The 15,183-nt window shown below is 47.7% G+C and overlaps 1 protein-coding gene across 1 annotated transcript; it reads left to right on the top strand.

Annotated features, from left to right (window-relative positions):
• The first annotated feature begins 486 nt into the window (after window positions 1-486).
• On the top strand, window positions 487-6,597 carry LOC133338986 (barrier-to-autointegration factor-like). The gene is made up of 3 exons (XM_061547129.1): window positions 487-613; window positions 1,870-2,033; window positions 2,944-6,597. Exons 2-3 carry the CDS (start codon window positions 1,908-1,910, stop codon window positions 3,088-3,090), a joined length of 273 nt encoding a protein of 90 aa, XP_061403113.1. The 5' UTR covers window positions 487-613; window positions 1,870-1,907; the 3' UTR covers window positions 3,091-6,597.
• Window positions 6,598-15,183: the final 8,586 nt, after the last annotated feature.

Raw genomic sequence — 15,183 nt, 5'->3', positions numbered from 1 at the left:
GTGAGTAGGTTAAACGTTGAGTTTTATAAGGGCACCACGGGGTGACCAGCCCCTCTCCACACAGCCCCTCCCCACTCTCCCCACCCAGCCCCTCCCTCCCCACCCAGCCCCTCCCCACCCTCCCCACCCAGCCCCTCCCCACCCTCCCCACCCAGCCCCTCCCCACTCTCCCCACCCAACCCCTCCCCACTCAGCCCCACCCAGCCCCTCCCCACCCTCCCCACCCAGCCCCTCCCCACTCTCCCCACCCAGCCCCTCCCCACCCAGCCCCACCCAGCCCCTCCCCACCCAGCCCCTCCCCACCCTCCCCTCTCCACCCAGCCCCTCCCTCCCCATCCAACCCCTCCCTTCACGACGGACGGACGGACGGACAGACATAATAATCCCCTGTGGGCTGGTGTAACCAGGAGTTTCCTACCAGTAAAACCCCCCCTCCGTTGTCGATTATTGCATGAATAGAACTGATAATTCCGTTCCTAGCCACTGGAGGGCGATGGAGGACTTTCGCCCTCCACGCCAGGATGTGTGTGGGGTTGGATAATAACCACACACACCAGGCCGTCCCGGGTTCTCTTCTTCCCAAGCGCTGCTGTTGCTTTCCGCGACTGACCGGGTACTCGTTTGAATCTCGATGGGGGAGTGTGAATCTATAGAATGTGAACCTACGCTGATGCGAATCCGTAGATCTCACGGTGGAGTTCATGGAGCTCTAGTATACTGTACTTATCTCGGTTATGTTACTAAAGGCTTCACCCTTAGAAGGGGTTTTTATGCAGCAATTTATCATACGCAAACCAAATTCTACAGCTAAAATTACCACTTACATCAAGATAAACAAAGGGGTCTTTGATGGAACATATTGTCTGTGATTCGGGCCATAATTTGATGGGCCCCATCGTGTGGAATTGCGGGGACTTTCACGGTTTGCAGAGACATGCTTTGCAAGCTGACGATGACTGTGCTGATGAGTTTTAATAGCAACGAAACCGGCCCATGGTTGTCTGCCTCTCTCTATCGCTGCTGCTGTCAGCCATGTGTTTCGTCAAGTTTATTTTGTGAGTGTGATCTAAGACGAGAATCACCGCAGTGCAGTTCTTCAGGAACGTGCTGATGGGTTTTGCATAACGCACACAAGGCGGAGTGCTTTACGTACCCGTGTGTGTGTGTTGTTTGTAATCTGTGGGGTTTTTCTCGCATGTACTATCATTTTGTTGTGATGGGGTTTTCCCGTCATTTACAGATTTGATCCACAAGGGGCATGTCCACAGCCCGGATCGAGCAATGCAATCAGCTCGACGGTTTGGGGGAAGGCCTTAAGCCAGGGGTCGGGAACCTTTTTGACTGGGAGAGCCATAAAAGCCAAATATTTCTAAATATATTTCATTGAGAGCCATATAGTATTTTTAACGTATAATAAATTAAATATGTCTTACTTTTAATGCGACTTCTGGTCACGGGACCCGTGACCCGGGAAATTTTATCTTCAAAACTAATTTCTGTTTACTTTAAAATGACACAGTATTATTAAGCAATATCACAAGTATTTTAAAATCAGTTCCAAACTGATTTTATTTTTATTTTTTTATTATTTTTTCAACTCAAATTTGTCTGGGAGCCATATGCCGTCACCGGAAGAGCCATATATGGCTCGCGAGCCATAGGTTCCCGACCGCTGCCTTAAGCAGTGGACAGATCATGGCTCTCGATTGAAAACTCATTCCTTTAGAACTGCTCTTTGTGTTTAGTTGTCCTTCCCCCGCACCTCCGATTAGCACGGTTGGCTACGTACGGTACGAAAGAAGTTCAACGTACTTGGCTGCTGATGGTTATGATATGAAATGCGTACTTATTATTCACCTGGAATTGCAGAAGGACTTGCCATCAAGCATCCTGGAGCTCGACACGTGATGTCATCAAACTCGGAGAAGCACAGAGCCTTCATCTCGGAGCCCATGGGAGATAAACCCGTGACGGATTTACCCGGAATTGGTCCGACACTCGGTTCTCGCCTCCAGAAAGAAGGACTGGACAAGGTACATAGCGGGAGCTGGAAATGAATGGCCTATGGTGAAATCACCCGGAATGGGCCCTATCCTCATGAGATTTTTGGAACGCTAAGCGGAGTTGAGCCTGGATAGTACTTAGGTCAGGGGTCGGCAACCTACGGCTCCGGAGCCGCATGCGGCTCTTTACGGGCTGCTTCTTGACAATATGTACGTATGTACAGTATGTACTCAGATGCATTGCGGCTCTTGAAATACTGAATTTTGTACCGAATTGGAAAGAAATGGCTCTTCTTGTTATTTTGGTTGCCGACCCCTGACTTAGGTGAACACCACGCTAACGCAACACTTGAAGGCTACTGGCTGGGCTATGTGGTGGACAGCAAAAGGTAGTAACACCAACGTCTTGTTACTGTGCAATGCTCCAATGGCTGCCAAGTGCCTTTGCAAACCCCGCACGCACTAAGCCCTCCAGAGCTGCATGCGGCTCTTTAAGGACTGCTGCTTCTAATAGGTTTTTTTCCCCTTTTTTCTGGCAACAAAACTGACATCTTTTGCAAGGAATCATGCTTACATTAACCACAATACTTGCAGTCAAATGCAAACAAAAAACAATACTCTGATAATTTATGCATTGTCTTTGAAACTGATTGGTCCACACCAGAGACAGCTTTCTTTTTGTTGCCAGAAAAAAGGGGAAAAAACCCTATTAGTATATTTTGGTACTGGCAAAGGAGGTCCCATGATGACTGCTGTTTCGTGGCGTTATTTTATTAAGGTCCAGCACCGTCTCGCATTCACCACACAGTGCTTTGCGGCTCTTGAAATATTGACGTTTTGTTCCTGAATTCGAAAAAAATGATTCTTGGTTGCTGACCCATGCACTAGCCGATGCCCTTTATGAAACTGATTCCATGTGTGTGTTTCTAAATGACTGCAGGCATACAAGTTGCTGGGCCAGTACCTACAGATGGGCAAGAAAGAGGAGAGTTTTAAGAAGAAGCTCAAGGACACGTTTGGAGCCGACGACGAGCAGGCGTCTGCGTGCTACGCGTGCCTGAAGGAATGGTCCAACAATCACCTGTAGCCATGTGACCGTGGGGAGGTCACTCAGCTACAGGTGTTTTCTCCTTCAGCCCTGCACGGACACTGGGTTGCATGACGTGCGATCACCTCACTCCAATGGACAACCATCAACTTGAGTTGGCCCGATCTCAACCAGAACTCGAGTCGGTTAACAAGCGGTTGGCGTTTACATGATTTCCGGAGTTCAGAAGTGGATCTGGCATGGTCCAATAATCTAAAGATTTTTTAAATAGGGCTCCCACATTAATAACCAAAAAAAGTCAATGTATATTCCCCGTGAATACCAATTAATGAAATACCAATTTTCGCCCCCTGCCCCTCCACCGTCGATCTGCCACTGTCAGCGCTGTTAAAGTAATGTGAGTGGAGCTGGGTTTCCCCAGGAATTTGTACTTGTGCTCGGCCCAAATTCGGTGGTGAGTGTGACATCTGAATCGATCGCAGTGAGCAGCGTGGTGGTGAAGTATGGTTAATTAACTACCGTTACAGCAGTGAATTGGCAAATTGTGATAAGTTATTATTTTCATACACCGAATGTATTCATATGGAGCGCATAAATTCCACAGCTCAACGATTTTCACTAAATATATATTTTCCAGTATTGCTTGTGGTGTTTTGGAAAAAATAGTACTTGTGAATTAATTTCTCTCGTATTCTCATTCACCGGATGGAATGAGTGATGCAATCAGTGCACGTGCAGGTGCGAGGTGGATTGGCGCATCTCAGGGCTGTGAGACATGGCGGTGATAGACTCCCTTGAGTCCATCTAGCAGTAGATAGAAAATATCTGTTTATGGTAATGATGATGATGTACCACAAGGTGGCGAGCGCTGTTCACAATTAAGAAAAATCGTGTACAGCCACTTGAGGGCGCCAGAGATTAAGGGTGAAGTGAATGGTTTCGAGGTGGCCTGGTCGAGGCATGTGAGACATGATGTGGTTAGGGCAATAAGAATGAGTTTGGTGGAGAGAAACAGACGCAGTAGGTGGACTCAGAACTGCAGTGCCACTCAACCCCATCATGAGCAATTGAATTGAACCAGTGCTTGGGATTCCATAACTTTGTACACGTGCATGAGCAGCCCATGTTGTCAATCAACTGCTGGATTAGGGACTTGCCCACGTCGTGTGGGTCATGGAGGTTATGTGACCACGCTTGGTTCAGTGTGGGTTGGTGCAGGCCGGAAGCAGAGACATGCGAACGAGTTGGTGAAACTGACGGTTGTTGGAGCGTCACGGTCGGGAGATGTTAACGACCTCGCCTCGTATAGAGGTCGTGGGTTCGATTCCGACCTTGACGTCTGTATATTTGGAGTTTGCATGTTCTTCCCTTGGTCGCGTGGATTTTTCTCCGGCTCCTTCGGTTTTTTTCTTTCCACATTTAGAAACATGCGTTAAGAGTAATTTGGCTGCTATTCATTTCCACATGATAAGCCACTTCGTTGAGCTATCATTTGTGGCCAGGTCGTTTCTGAAAAAGAGCTATATAGCTCAGTGGGCCTTACCTGGTACAAATGAAAATAGGAATAGTTTAAATAGTTTTCTGTATGTATGTTTAACTTCTTTCTCACCGTACGTAGCCAACCGTGCTAATCGGGGGGGCATTGCCATCTGCTGTTCACCTTGTAGCCACGCAGCCTTCATTGTGGGAAATAAAAAAAATGTTTGCATCGCTCAAAACGCACGGCAATTGTCGCCAAACCTTGTACATGTTTTCACCTTTGCCTCTCCCCACAGCACATCCCACACACTGTTTACAACCATTTTTGAAACGCCCATAATGCTTTGCGCAAAACAACCAGATGTCACAATCCACATCGCACATTTTCAGCTGCAATCTCCATTTGCTTTTCGATGATGTCGAACCTTGAACAAACGTAATTCAATACAGTACTTTGTTTATAAACACGTGATAGCCCATTTGGCACGAAAATATCTCGTTCAAGTGCAAGTGATTCCATTGCATATGGCACAACACTCAATATAAATAGAATTATCCATACATTCTGATGAAGGACCTTCCCAACAAAGGGTCTTGCAACTCATGAATATTGAACGCCTCCTTTTTACATGGAACTATGTTTTCTCCAGTCTTTTAACCCATTCCACCTGGGTCTGCCCCTTGACCTGCTGGCAAGCCGTAGCCATGCCACGTGTCTGCAAGGTGCACCGAGCTCTGCACAAGGGCAATGTGATGTGAAGGCCATTTAGTGATGAACGGGGACTCATCTTTGTGTCCTGTGCGTTGGCTGTGTTTGCACTGTGTGTTGTGTAGATCTGGGGATATCCCGTTGTTTAAGAAATCGATTGCTCGACAAATGATCGGTTTTGCTTCGGTTCCCACACGTGCCCCGAGAACGGGAGGTGATAATGGGCCGGATTTGGTGATGTCATTGGCATCATTGGGAGAGGTCCAAGACCGATTGAAACATCACTCGCCACTCACTGATGATGACCGTGGCCGCGAATCGAATTCAAGTCGCCAGGTTCATAGCACAATGCGCTAACCACTGCATTGGATTTTCGCTGTACCCCTCATAGAAGAAGAAGAAGGCGTTTTGTTTTGAAAATCTCAATCTCATCTGTTCCCATGTGACCTCGGATAACGCTCCTTATCCTATGGAGTTTATTTAAAAGCGTTTGTCGTAAAACGTAATTTACGTCTTTTGCAAGTCATCACTCACGCAGCCCAGTTGTGTTTGAATAATCAAACCAATTCCAAGTGCGTACGCCGCTTCTCCGCTCTCGACGCTGATCCAGCGGTAGAGATTCCACTTTCTTGTATCGGGGATCGGTCTGTCCAAGCAAGAACCGCTTTTGACTTTTCACAAAGCAAAGAGATACTAATGCAATTTGTGAGAACTGTTTCCAGTGGGGGGAACCCCCCCTACCTACAAAGTGGACGTTATATAATCTGAACTGTATTGTATTGTACACTTTGAGTCTGCGTATTGTGCAAGATGTACATTATCTGTACGCGTGGCTCGTGCGTTCGTGTGGAGCGCACGCACGGGTTAAATCCCCACGTGACCCGTGCGGGTAGCAGCACGGGGTTTGCTCTGCTAGAACCAGAACACATCGCCAGCACGACACGCCAGCATTTCCTCCGGCCCAACGCACAGACACAAGCGCTCAACACCTCATCTGCCCACCAGCCCGACCAGCTGCCCAACGCCAGTTCTATTTGGGGTGAAAAGACCGGGTTGGCAAATTTAGCCGGGGAGTCGAACCTCGATGGCTCTGGCTCGCTGGTCAGGGCTAGGTTGAGGCCAGTTAGCTCCTGGCTCGTGACCAGAGCCACGTACGCACGCGTGAGGGATCTGGTTAAAGCCATTCATGGTAGTATTTGGGTTATTCTACCTCCCATGTATGGAATTGTGGATGCACCCGAGATGCCCTCCTCTCCGTAATGGTCAGAGGTGTTTAGCGTTGCATTGCGTGTCCTGTGCCACTGCGGCAGTGTCCTGTAACTTGCTTGTTTTGTAAAAGTTCTACATATTCCCATGCAAAATAAACAATAAGACTCAACATAAATTGTGTAATTTTCCTGCGTGGGTATTTAATGGTTCGTCGTTGTCCGTTGGGTGTTCGTGTGTGTGTGTACCTCGTGCTCTTCGCATGACATCTGACTCGGAGCTACAGAAGCTCCCACGCACGTCGAGCAAAACGTCGGACATCATGCTGAACAACATGGGGTACAACCCGAACACCCAGTGGAGCGCTATTCACGTACTTATTAATTTAAAGCCCCCATGTCAATGTTAGGAGAAGGCCTAACTCATGTCTTTGGAATCGTGGGTGTTGTTTGACCATCCTTCATCATTGCTGGTCAGGTTACGTTGATCAAGTGAAGCGAGGCACAGGAGACCCACTGATGTTAGCCGTGCCCAGAAATCGAACCACTGCACCACCACTATGCAACATCAGGCATTTATCTGGGAAAGCCACACTGTGACACGATACTTTTTTCTCTCTCTGCAGGGTCCTGCTATATTAGGATGATTCGCGTCGTGTGTTTTGGGAGGAAACCAGAGTCCTGGGACAAAGTCCACCACGCATACAAAGCGATAACACAGGTCCGCACAGATGGGTTCGCAAACTCACGTGCTATCCTGGCCATATCCTGTCCTCCCTGCAGGTCCAGCAGATCTGTGATTCTCACGCACCTCTGCATGATCCGTCAGCCCATGTTGGATCACAGGTTTACACCACCACCACAGCCATGCCTGGATAATTTAGGGGCTTGCACGAACATTGACGTCCGTGTGAGGATGCGTGGTGATGAGATTAGTTCGCTTGTGGGAAGCGACGTGGATTGTGGCAACCCCCCCCCCCCCCCAGGATGTTGAGGGATGGCAACGACACGAAGGAAGCCTTCAACCAGCAGTGGATAGTCCATGGCTCATGATGATGGTGTGTTTAAAAAAAAACGTAACCACAATGAATAATCTCTCGATGCAAGCCAAGGCAATCTACCTGGCCCACGTTAATACAAAACCGGGTGTTTATGTCGACACGGCCCATGTGTTTTTATTGCAGTCATGCGCTTGGAAACTGAGGCAGTGGTAATATTACACTCTTATACGACACGCGCTCAACGCTCGTAATAAACACAGAGCTCTCCCTCCGTAGACTTAACAGACTGTTGGGGCAAGTGCTGTTCGCGAGCACTTTCGAGGAGCGATTGCGTAACGGTGAGTGTGGTGCACTGCAAACCCGACGGCCCGAGATCGCATTCCCGCTCACGGCCATCAAACGGTGACGATTATCTGAAGCGGTCGTGGGCTTCTCCGAGGTCGACTCAGCCACAAATTATTGCTTTGCCACGAGGGAGACAAAGGCGGCCGGGCGCGGTGCTGGACAACAGCCCCCTCGTGTGCTCGCTAACACAACTATACACACACACGTGCCTCGTTTTCCTGCTAAACCTGTTTGAAGACAGGTTAACCAGAAACTGGCATTCATTCAGTCACTCATCCATTCATCCGTTCAATAATTCATCTATGCATTCACCCATGTATGCATGCATTCACCGTTTCACCCACCTATGCTTTAACATACATCATTATACATTCATTTCTGAATTCATATTCTTATTGATCCATTGAATCATATGTCTATCGATTCAATCACGCAACCATTAATTTGTCTATTAATTTGTTCGTGAAATCACATTCTCCGTATATTCCTTCAAACGTATATTAATCGATTCCACAATTTCCTTCATCTATTCATTATTTTATTTGTATATTAAAACATTCAGATATTAATTCAGCAATTCAGCTATTCATATATCCATCCATTCACCGAGTAAAATGTACCATTGATGTATTAATTTATTGATCTATTCCACCAGTAGTCAATCGTTCATATATTCGTCAGTCTATTCATCCGTCCACCTACATGTACGCATTATTTATTCATAATTCATTACTCTACGGTTCACCTCAACCTCGGTAATTAATAACTCAAGGAGCCGTTTAATTAACCTCGGATACACCCAATAATTGTACAGTTGCTTCACTTAATCCACGTGCGAATCTGAGAGTTGTCGAAAACAAAAACAAAAAACACTCCTTATTTTAAATGGAATGGACCAAACCTTTCTCTCATATGGCAGGACCCTTCCGAAAGATCATCGCGAGTGTCAGTGAAGCTTCGTGACACCAGTGAATAAATGGGATCGTTATTAACAGTGTTGCAAAGTGCAAGACTGTATTAACACCCCCCCCCCCCATGGTCTTGCCCCACCAATATCTTGCCACTTTATATTTTTTAAATCCTTTATATTAAGTTCACTTGCTTGCTTGCTTGCGCACTTACGACCGTGCAAATCGTTCGGTCGTTTTTTAACCCACTTCCCGTGATCCAATCGAGCTGACATTTTGCACACAGACTCGTTGTGCGTGAAAATTTATTTTAGTGAAAATTTTTTTCCTAAATTTTCCACTTTTTAGGAATTTTTTTTCATATTTAATTTAAAATACCAATGTGATAAAATGAAACTCTTACTCAAGAAAAACAGAAATGAATAATAAAATAAAACCGATGCCACGCATATAAAGGATTTATAGTGAAAAACTTTGTTTTGACGGGTAATTTTTTCTACGTCAAATTCTCACCCTCGACGTTCACAATGTTTGTTCTCTCTCTGGTCCTCCTCCTGGTGCTCAATCCACGCTGTGTCCCTCTCTCTCTCTCTTATTGCGCCACCTTCACTGGAACAAACATCCCCAACTCCACATTAAGTGGTCACCTTCGCTCACTAAATTTCACTAAAAAAACTCACACTTACTGTTACCCTCAGCTCACCCCACGAGCCCTCAATCTCCCCACCATAACCGCTACTGTCACTTTCCCCCTCTTCACATTCTCATCATACGTCTCTCACTCATTAACCGCCATCCAGTCATTCATTCAATCCGTTCATCGTCATTTTTAAATCCTTTATATTAAGTTCGCTTGCTTGCTTGCGTGCTTGCTTGCTTGCTTACGACCGTGCAAATCTTTCGGTCGTTTTTTTAACCCACTTCCCGTGATCCAATCGAGCTGACATTTTCCACACAGACTCGTTGTGCGAGACAATTAATGTTCGTGAAAAAAAAATCCCAAAATTTTACACTTTTTAGGCAAAAAAAATGTATTTTACATTTATTCAAATAGTACTCATTCATGGCTTTGGCTGAACGTCAGAGTGTAGGAGCCCAGAGCGTGACACCTCCACAGACTGTGGCGGAGTAGCGCAGTTGGTAGCGCCCTCGCTTCCCATGCCAAAAGTCGCGGGATCGATCTCCGCGTCCTCCACAGGCGAATATATTTTTAAATCCTTTATATTAAATTCGCCTGCTTGCTTAGGACCGTGCACATCTTTCGCTCGTTTTTAACCCACTTCCCGTGATCCAATCGAGCTGACATTTTCCACACAGACTCGTTGTGTGTGACAATGAATGTTCGTGAAATTTTTTTTCCAAAATTTTACACTATTTAGGGAAAACAAATTAAATATTTAATTACCAATTGCTTAATACTGGCAGACAATCATCTGACCCATAAGTGGCAGCCATCTCAAGCCAGAGGACGAGAAGACTCTAGCCGCCACGCATATAAAGGATTTATAGTGAAAAACTTTGTTTTTACGGGTTTACTTGTCTGTCATCGATTTCGCTCTCGCCGAATCCACGCATCATCGGACATTCGCCCCCCATTGCTTCCTCTCATCTACTATTCCACTCAGCTCATCTCCACCGTTGCATTCACACGGCGCATCGTCGTACATTCTTTGTAAAGCGCCTTGTTTAAGGCGCTATAGAAACATCCTCTTAACATAAGATACGACGATGGCTATTTCATAGACCACCACCGGTGCGTTGTGACTTTACCCACAGCACAGAGGTCGCAAACGGATTTTGATTCCTTACCCGTACCCGGCCGCACCAGGGTCGCAAACGCCTACCCGTACCCGGCCGGGTACAGGTAGCCGTATCCTACCCGTACCCTACCCAAAATGAGTGACAAACGGTGACTCACCAGTGACTAACGGCCTACCCGTACCCGTACTCGGCCGCACCAGGGTCGCAAACGGGTACCCGTACCCAGCCGGGTACGGGTAGCCGGGTATCGGGTAGGGTACGGGTATCGGGTACCCGATCGCGACCTCTACCACAGCACCAACCTGCCAAATTTCCTTCCACGCTTTCAACAACCGCCGGGAGGTGGCACTGTCTCGCGTCACCCTCCTCGTACATCGCGTGGTGGGAGGTGTGGGAGGGGATGAGGCTTCTCCAAGGAAGGGTCTCCGCTCTCTCGCCACAAGAAGCCAAAACCCGGCGTGAAATGGAATTGGCCCGAAGGTGGCAAGGCCCTCTTGAGAACCGAGTCTTCGGACTCGTCGAGGTCCTTTCATCGGGCGAACAAAGAGCATTGGGCGACGCGCGCGTGATTTTCCGTTGTTGTCACCGCGTGCTCCTTTTGAACAAACGCAAAGAAACCAGTCGGAGTTGCCACGAACCCGCTGCAGAGAGGCACTGCGCGTGCCTCAGCTGAACAGGTAAAGCAAGGTGACCTGACCCCCACCGTGCACAACAGACAAAGACCCCCCGTATAGCCTTATTAGACTGTCAGGGGCAAGTGCTGTTAGCGAGCAGCTATGAAGGCCAGAACGGCACACGAGGGGGTGGGTGGCCAACACCACGCCCGGCCGCCTTTGTATCCCTACTGGCGATGTTTTTACGCACCGCACCAGGTACTCATTTGAGGCTGAGTCGACCTAGGGGAGGCCCACAACCGGTTCAGATAATCGTCACTGGTGTTGGCCGTGAATCGAACCCGGGTGGCCAGGGTCGTAGCGCACCGCGCTAACCGCTACGCCACCGCTCCCCAGCAGCCAGGTGACCTGACCGCCACCGTGCACGTGACCCCTGCACAAGGACGTATAAGTTGTGTCCATTTTATATACCGTATTAGACTTGGTCAATCCACTGCCTTGTCAGTTATGGGGTTGTTGTTTTTTTAAGGGGGGTCGGTTTAGTTAGACGTGGCCAGGAACACGGCCGGTGCTAACGGGTGTGCTGGGGAGGGCCCTAGCACCCCCAATTGTCCCTTTAGCCCCCCCTCCCTCCCCACTCAAATTCACTCTCCTTAGTGGCGAATCACCGTCGCGGTGGCCCACACACACACACGACAGCTGTACTGCCACCGTCCCCTCGCCCGCCCACACCCCCTCCATTTCGAGCAGAGCTGGAGCCAAGCCTAGAAAGGGAATGGAACTCATGCCGCCAGGTTCGTAGCGCCGTGCGTCAAGTCGGCTACCCGCCTCATCCAGCGTCAGGATCAATGCAAGGCGCTCGCCTCTTCGTCTGATCAGGTCTGGGGCGGGTGTCCGACACGCGAACCGGGATCTGAGCGGTCTCCCCTCTGGCTGATACCGGCTGGGCTCTGCGAGAAGATGTCCACGTGGGTGACAGTACCAAGGCCGTAGCCATGGAGTCAACATTGGGGGAGACCAAATCTTCCAGGGGGTCTGGGGGTCCCCCCCTCCCCAGAAAAAAAAAATCTAAATTTGAAAACGGATTTCCTGCCGAAAAAAAAAATCACGAACACATAGGATGGACTTTCTATTTCTTTTCAACAATAATGTCGACGAGTGCATTGTATTACATTATTCTGTTTTTTGTTTACCTTTTCTTGTTTCATTGCATGTTTTGGCAGAGATGAGGGATTCTTAAAGTACAACCATTACCACAATCATATGAACAGAAATCTATTCATAGCAATATATTTTGGGGGGGAGGGACATTTTGAGGATGTGCCCCCCCCAATATATATATGATAATTACAGCCTTGGACAGTACCACACAACTATGCGGAGCATGCTGGGAATTGATGGAAGGGGAGGGTCAAGCAACGTTGAAGTTCCGCGTGGAACGTGGCAGCAAGGAATTCGTTGTTGATGTAATCACGAGGAGGAGGAGGGGGGGAGGAAGTTGTGGGTGTGTGGGTTCTGGTTGCGTGTGCACGACGGAAGGGGAGGTTATCGAGAGGTGCATCCGAGTGGTCACCCAGTCTCATCGATCACCACCACCACCACCTGGTGGCGATCGGACTCTTAAGCGCAGGTGCGTGAAGGTCGCGTCGACCGTGTGACGAGCAGCTATCGTGGCTGTGACGGTTCTACCTGAAGACGGAAGCTTGTATTGCCTCCGAAACGTCGTGATTTTTATTTTATTTTTATTTTACTTTTATTAATTTTAATTTTTTACCTATGTGACTTTACCGAAAAAACCTAACAAAAATAATATCCAGGGCCTACCTTGGCTCCTCCCACCCTCAACCAGTATATATACAAGGATGGTTTTCTTGGAATTTCCCTTACTTGATACAGCAATCGTGCTGTGACGGTTCCACCTGAAGACGGTGGCTTGTGTTGCCTCCGAAACGTCGTGATTTTTATTTTATTTTTATTTTACTTTTATTAATTGTAATTTTTTTACCTACGTGACTTTACCGAAAAAAACCTAAGAATACGAGGGGAAGAGCTGTAACGCTGTGAAGCCGGCGGCAGCGTTGATTGATGATTGGGTGCCGACTCTGCGCAACGACTGCCGAGATCTGGCGGAAGGAAGGAAGCGATGGCCGGGGTGTGTTGGCATCAAGGCCGTTGACCGCGGCGACCCATTGACCTTGGCGCAAGACTCAGTTAGGGGCCGTCCATAAATGACGTCACGCGATTTTGGACGATTTTTGACCCCCCCCCCCCCTTCGTCACAAAAAGTCAGACCCCCCCTCAAATATGACGTCACAAAGCTCTGCCCCTCCCCCCCCCAAAATAAACATGCTTCAAATCGCTTTAAACTATTGTCATTGTAGTGCGTATTTAATGCGGCGCTGCACTCTGATGTTGTAGGAGAAAACATTTATTTAAAAGTCAATTTAATTAAGTAGAACGTGTTGGCTATATTTATTTAAAGTTGCGCATTTTGATATGACGTCACATTTCTCAACCCCCCCGCCCCGCCCCCTCGTCACACATCGTCACAAATGTCTGACCCCACCCTCCCTAGGTGCGTGACGTCATTTATGGACGGCCCCTTATGCCCCCCCCGCCCCGTCTCGCGGTTAATTAATGGGTATGCCGAGTTGGTTCTGCAAGGACCTGAGTCACGCAATCTCTGCAGCTCAGCGACTGAGGGTGATGCAGAATGCAGAGGATGGAACCGCATTTAACCAAAGACATCCCCCCCCCCCCCGCCTTCAAATAAAGCGCACGATAAAACTACATCATCAGCATCGCGAGCCGTGTTCTATCCACCGCTGGATGACGGCCTCCCCCACGGCCGTAGTCATCCATCGCGGCCCTGTAAAAATCCATCATGAGCTGATACCATCATGGATGGCTGAAACCCGTATTGGAACCCAAGGCTCTCTGCGGTGCCGGGCTCAACGCTCAACCTAAATAAGCCGCCCGGCGAATCCCAGGACGTTTCTTAGTTGTAAGAGAATACGCTTTATATCATGGGACCTCCTTTGCCAGCACCAAAATATAAGAATAGTTTTCTCCCCTTTTTTCTGGCAACAAAACGGAAACCTTTTTACGAGGAATCATGTCTGCATTAACCGCAATACTTGTGGTCAGAATGCAAACAAAAAACATACTCTGATAATATATGCATTGTCTTTGAAACTGATAGGGCCACACCAGAGACAGCTTTCTTTCGAGCCTCGTCTCAAACAGTGTTAGACCAGAGGACGCCAAAAGGCGTACAGCTCAAAGACAATGCTGTATGCTTTCTTCTGCGTCTTGACAATGTTTTAGAAAGCTAGGTATGATACGAGGAAGGAGACGGCACACGATTAGTCCAGCCCAGGACGCAACGAGAAAAGAATAAGTCGTGTAAAAGTGTCAAATTACCAAACATTTTAAAAGTTGTAAGAAGGCGAACTGGATTGCACCTGTTCCTACCTGTTCCCACGGTGTACCTTAGTGGGGTGGGTTTAACGCCCGGTGCGGATCCCTGCAGTTTCCGCACAATCAGTGCCGACAACAACAACAACAAGAAAGTCAGCATCAATCAGTCCCGACAACAACAACAAGAAAGTCAGCATCAGTCAGTCTCAACAACAACAACAACAAGAAAGTCAGCATCAATCAGTCCCGACAACAACAACAACAAGAAAGTCAGCATCAATCAGTCCCGACAACAACAACAACAAGAAAGTCAGCATCAGTCAGTCCCGACAACAACAAGAAAGTTAACGCTATGGCCTTATAAGGAGAATTTATATTTATAAACGACGCTTTGAGTAATATCCCTTCTTCGTTGCATATAAATAGAGAGGAGATGGAGAGTGGATAATAAGAGTTGGAGACTGAACTTTACACAATGGGGCCTGATGAGAATTAGTTTTAAAATGTGTTCTGATCCACATTTTTAATTGGTATGTGAATAGTTACATATTTGTAGCAATGGCGTAATAGACAACCCCTTCAATAATCAAAAATGTGAATCCTGCATGAACTCATTTGTGGTCAAAGTTACATTATACAATGTTGCGAGCACATTGCATTATGGGTGGCCCTGTTGTCGCGAGGTCAATG

This window comes from Lethenteron reissneri, chromosome 8, assembly GCF_015708825.2.
Source record: "Lethenteron reissneri isolate LAM-NWPU_2019-01 chromosome 8, ASM1570882v1, whole genome shotgun sequence".
NCBI classification, from domain to species: Eukaryota; Metazoa; Chordata; class Hyperoartia; order Petromyzontiformes; family Petromyzontidae; genus Lethenteron; species Lethenteron reissneri.
This window is presented reverse-complemented; position numbering and strand designations above follow the sequence as displayed.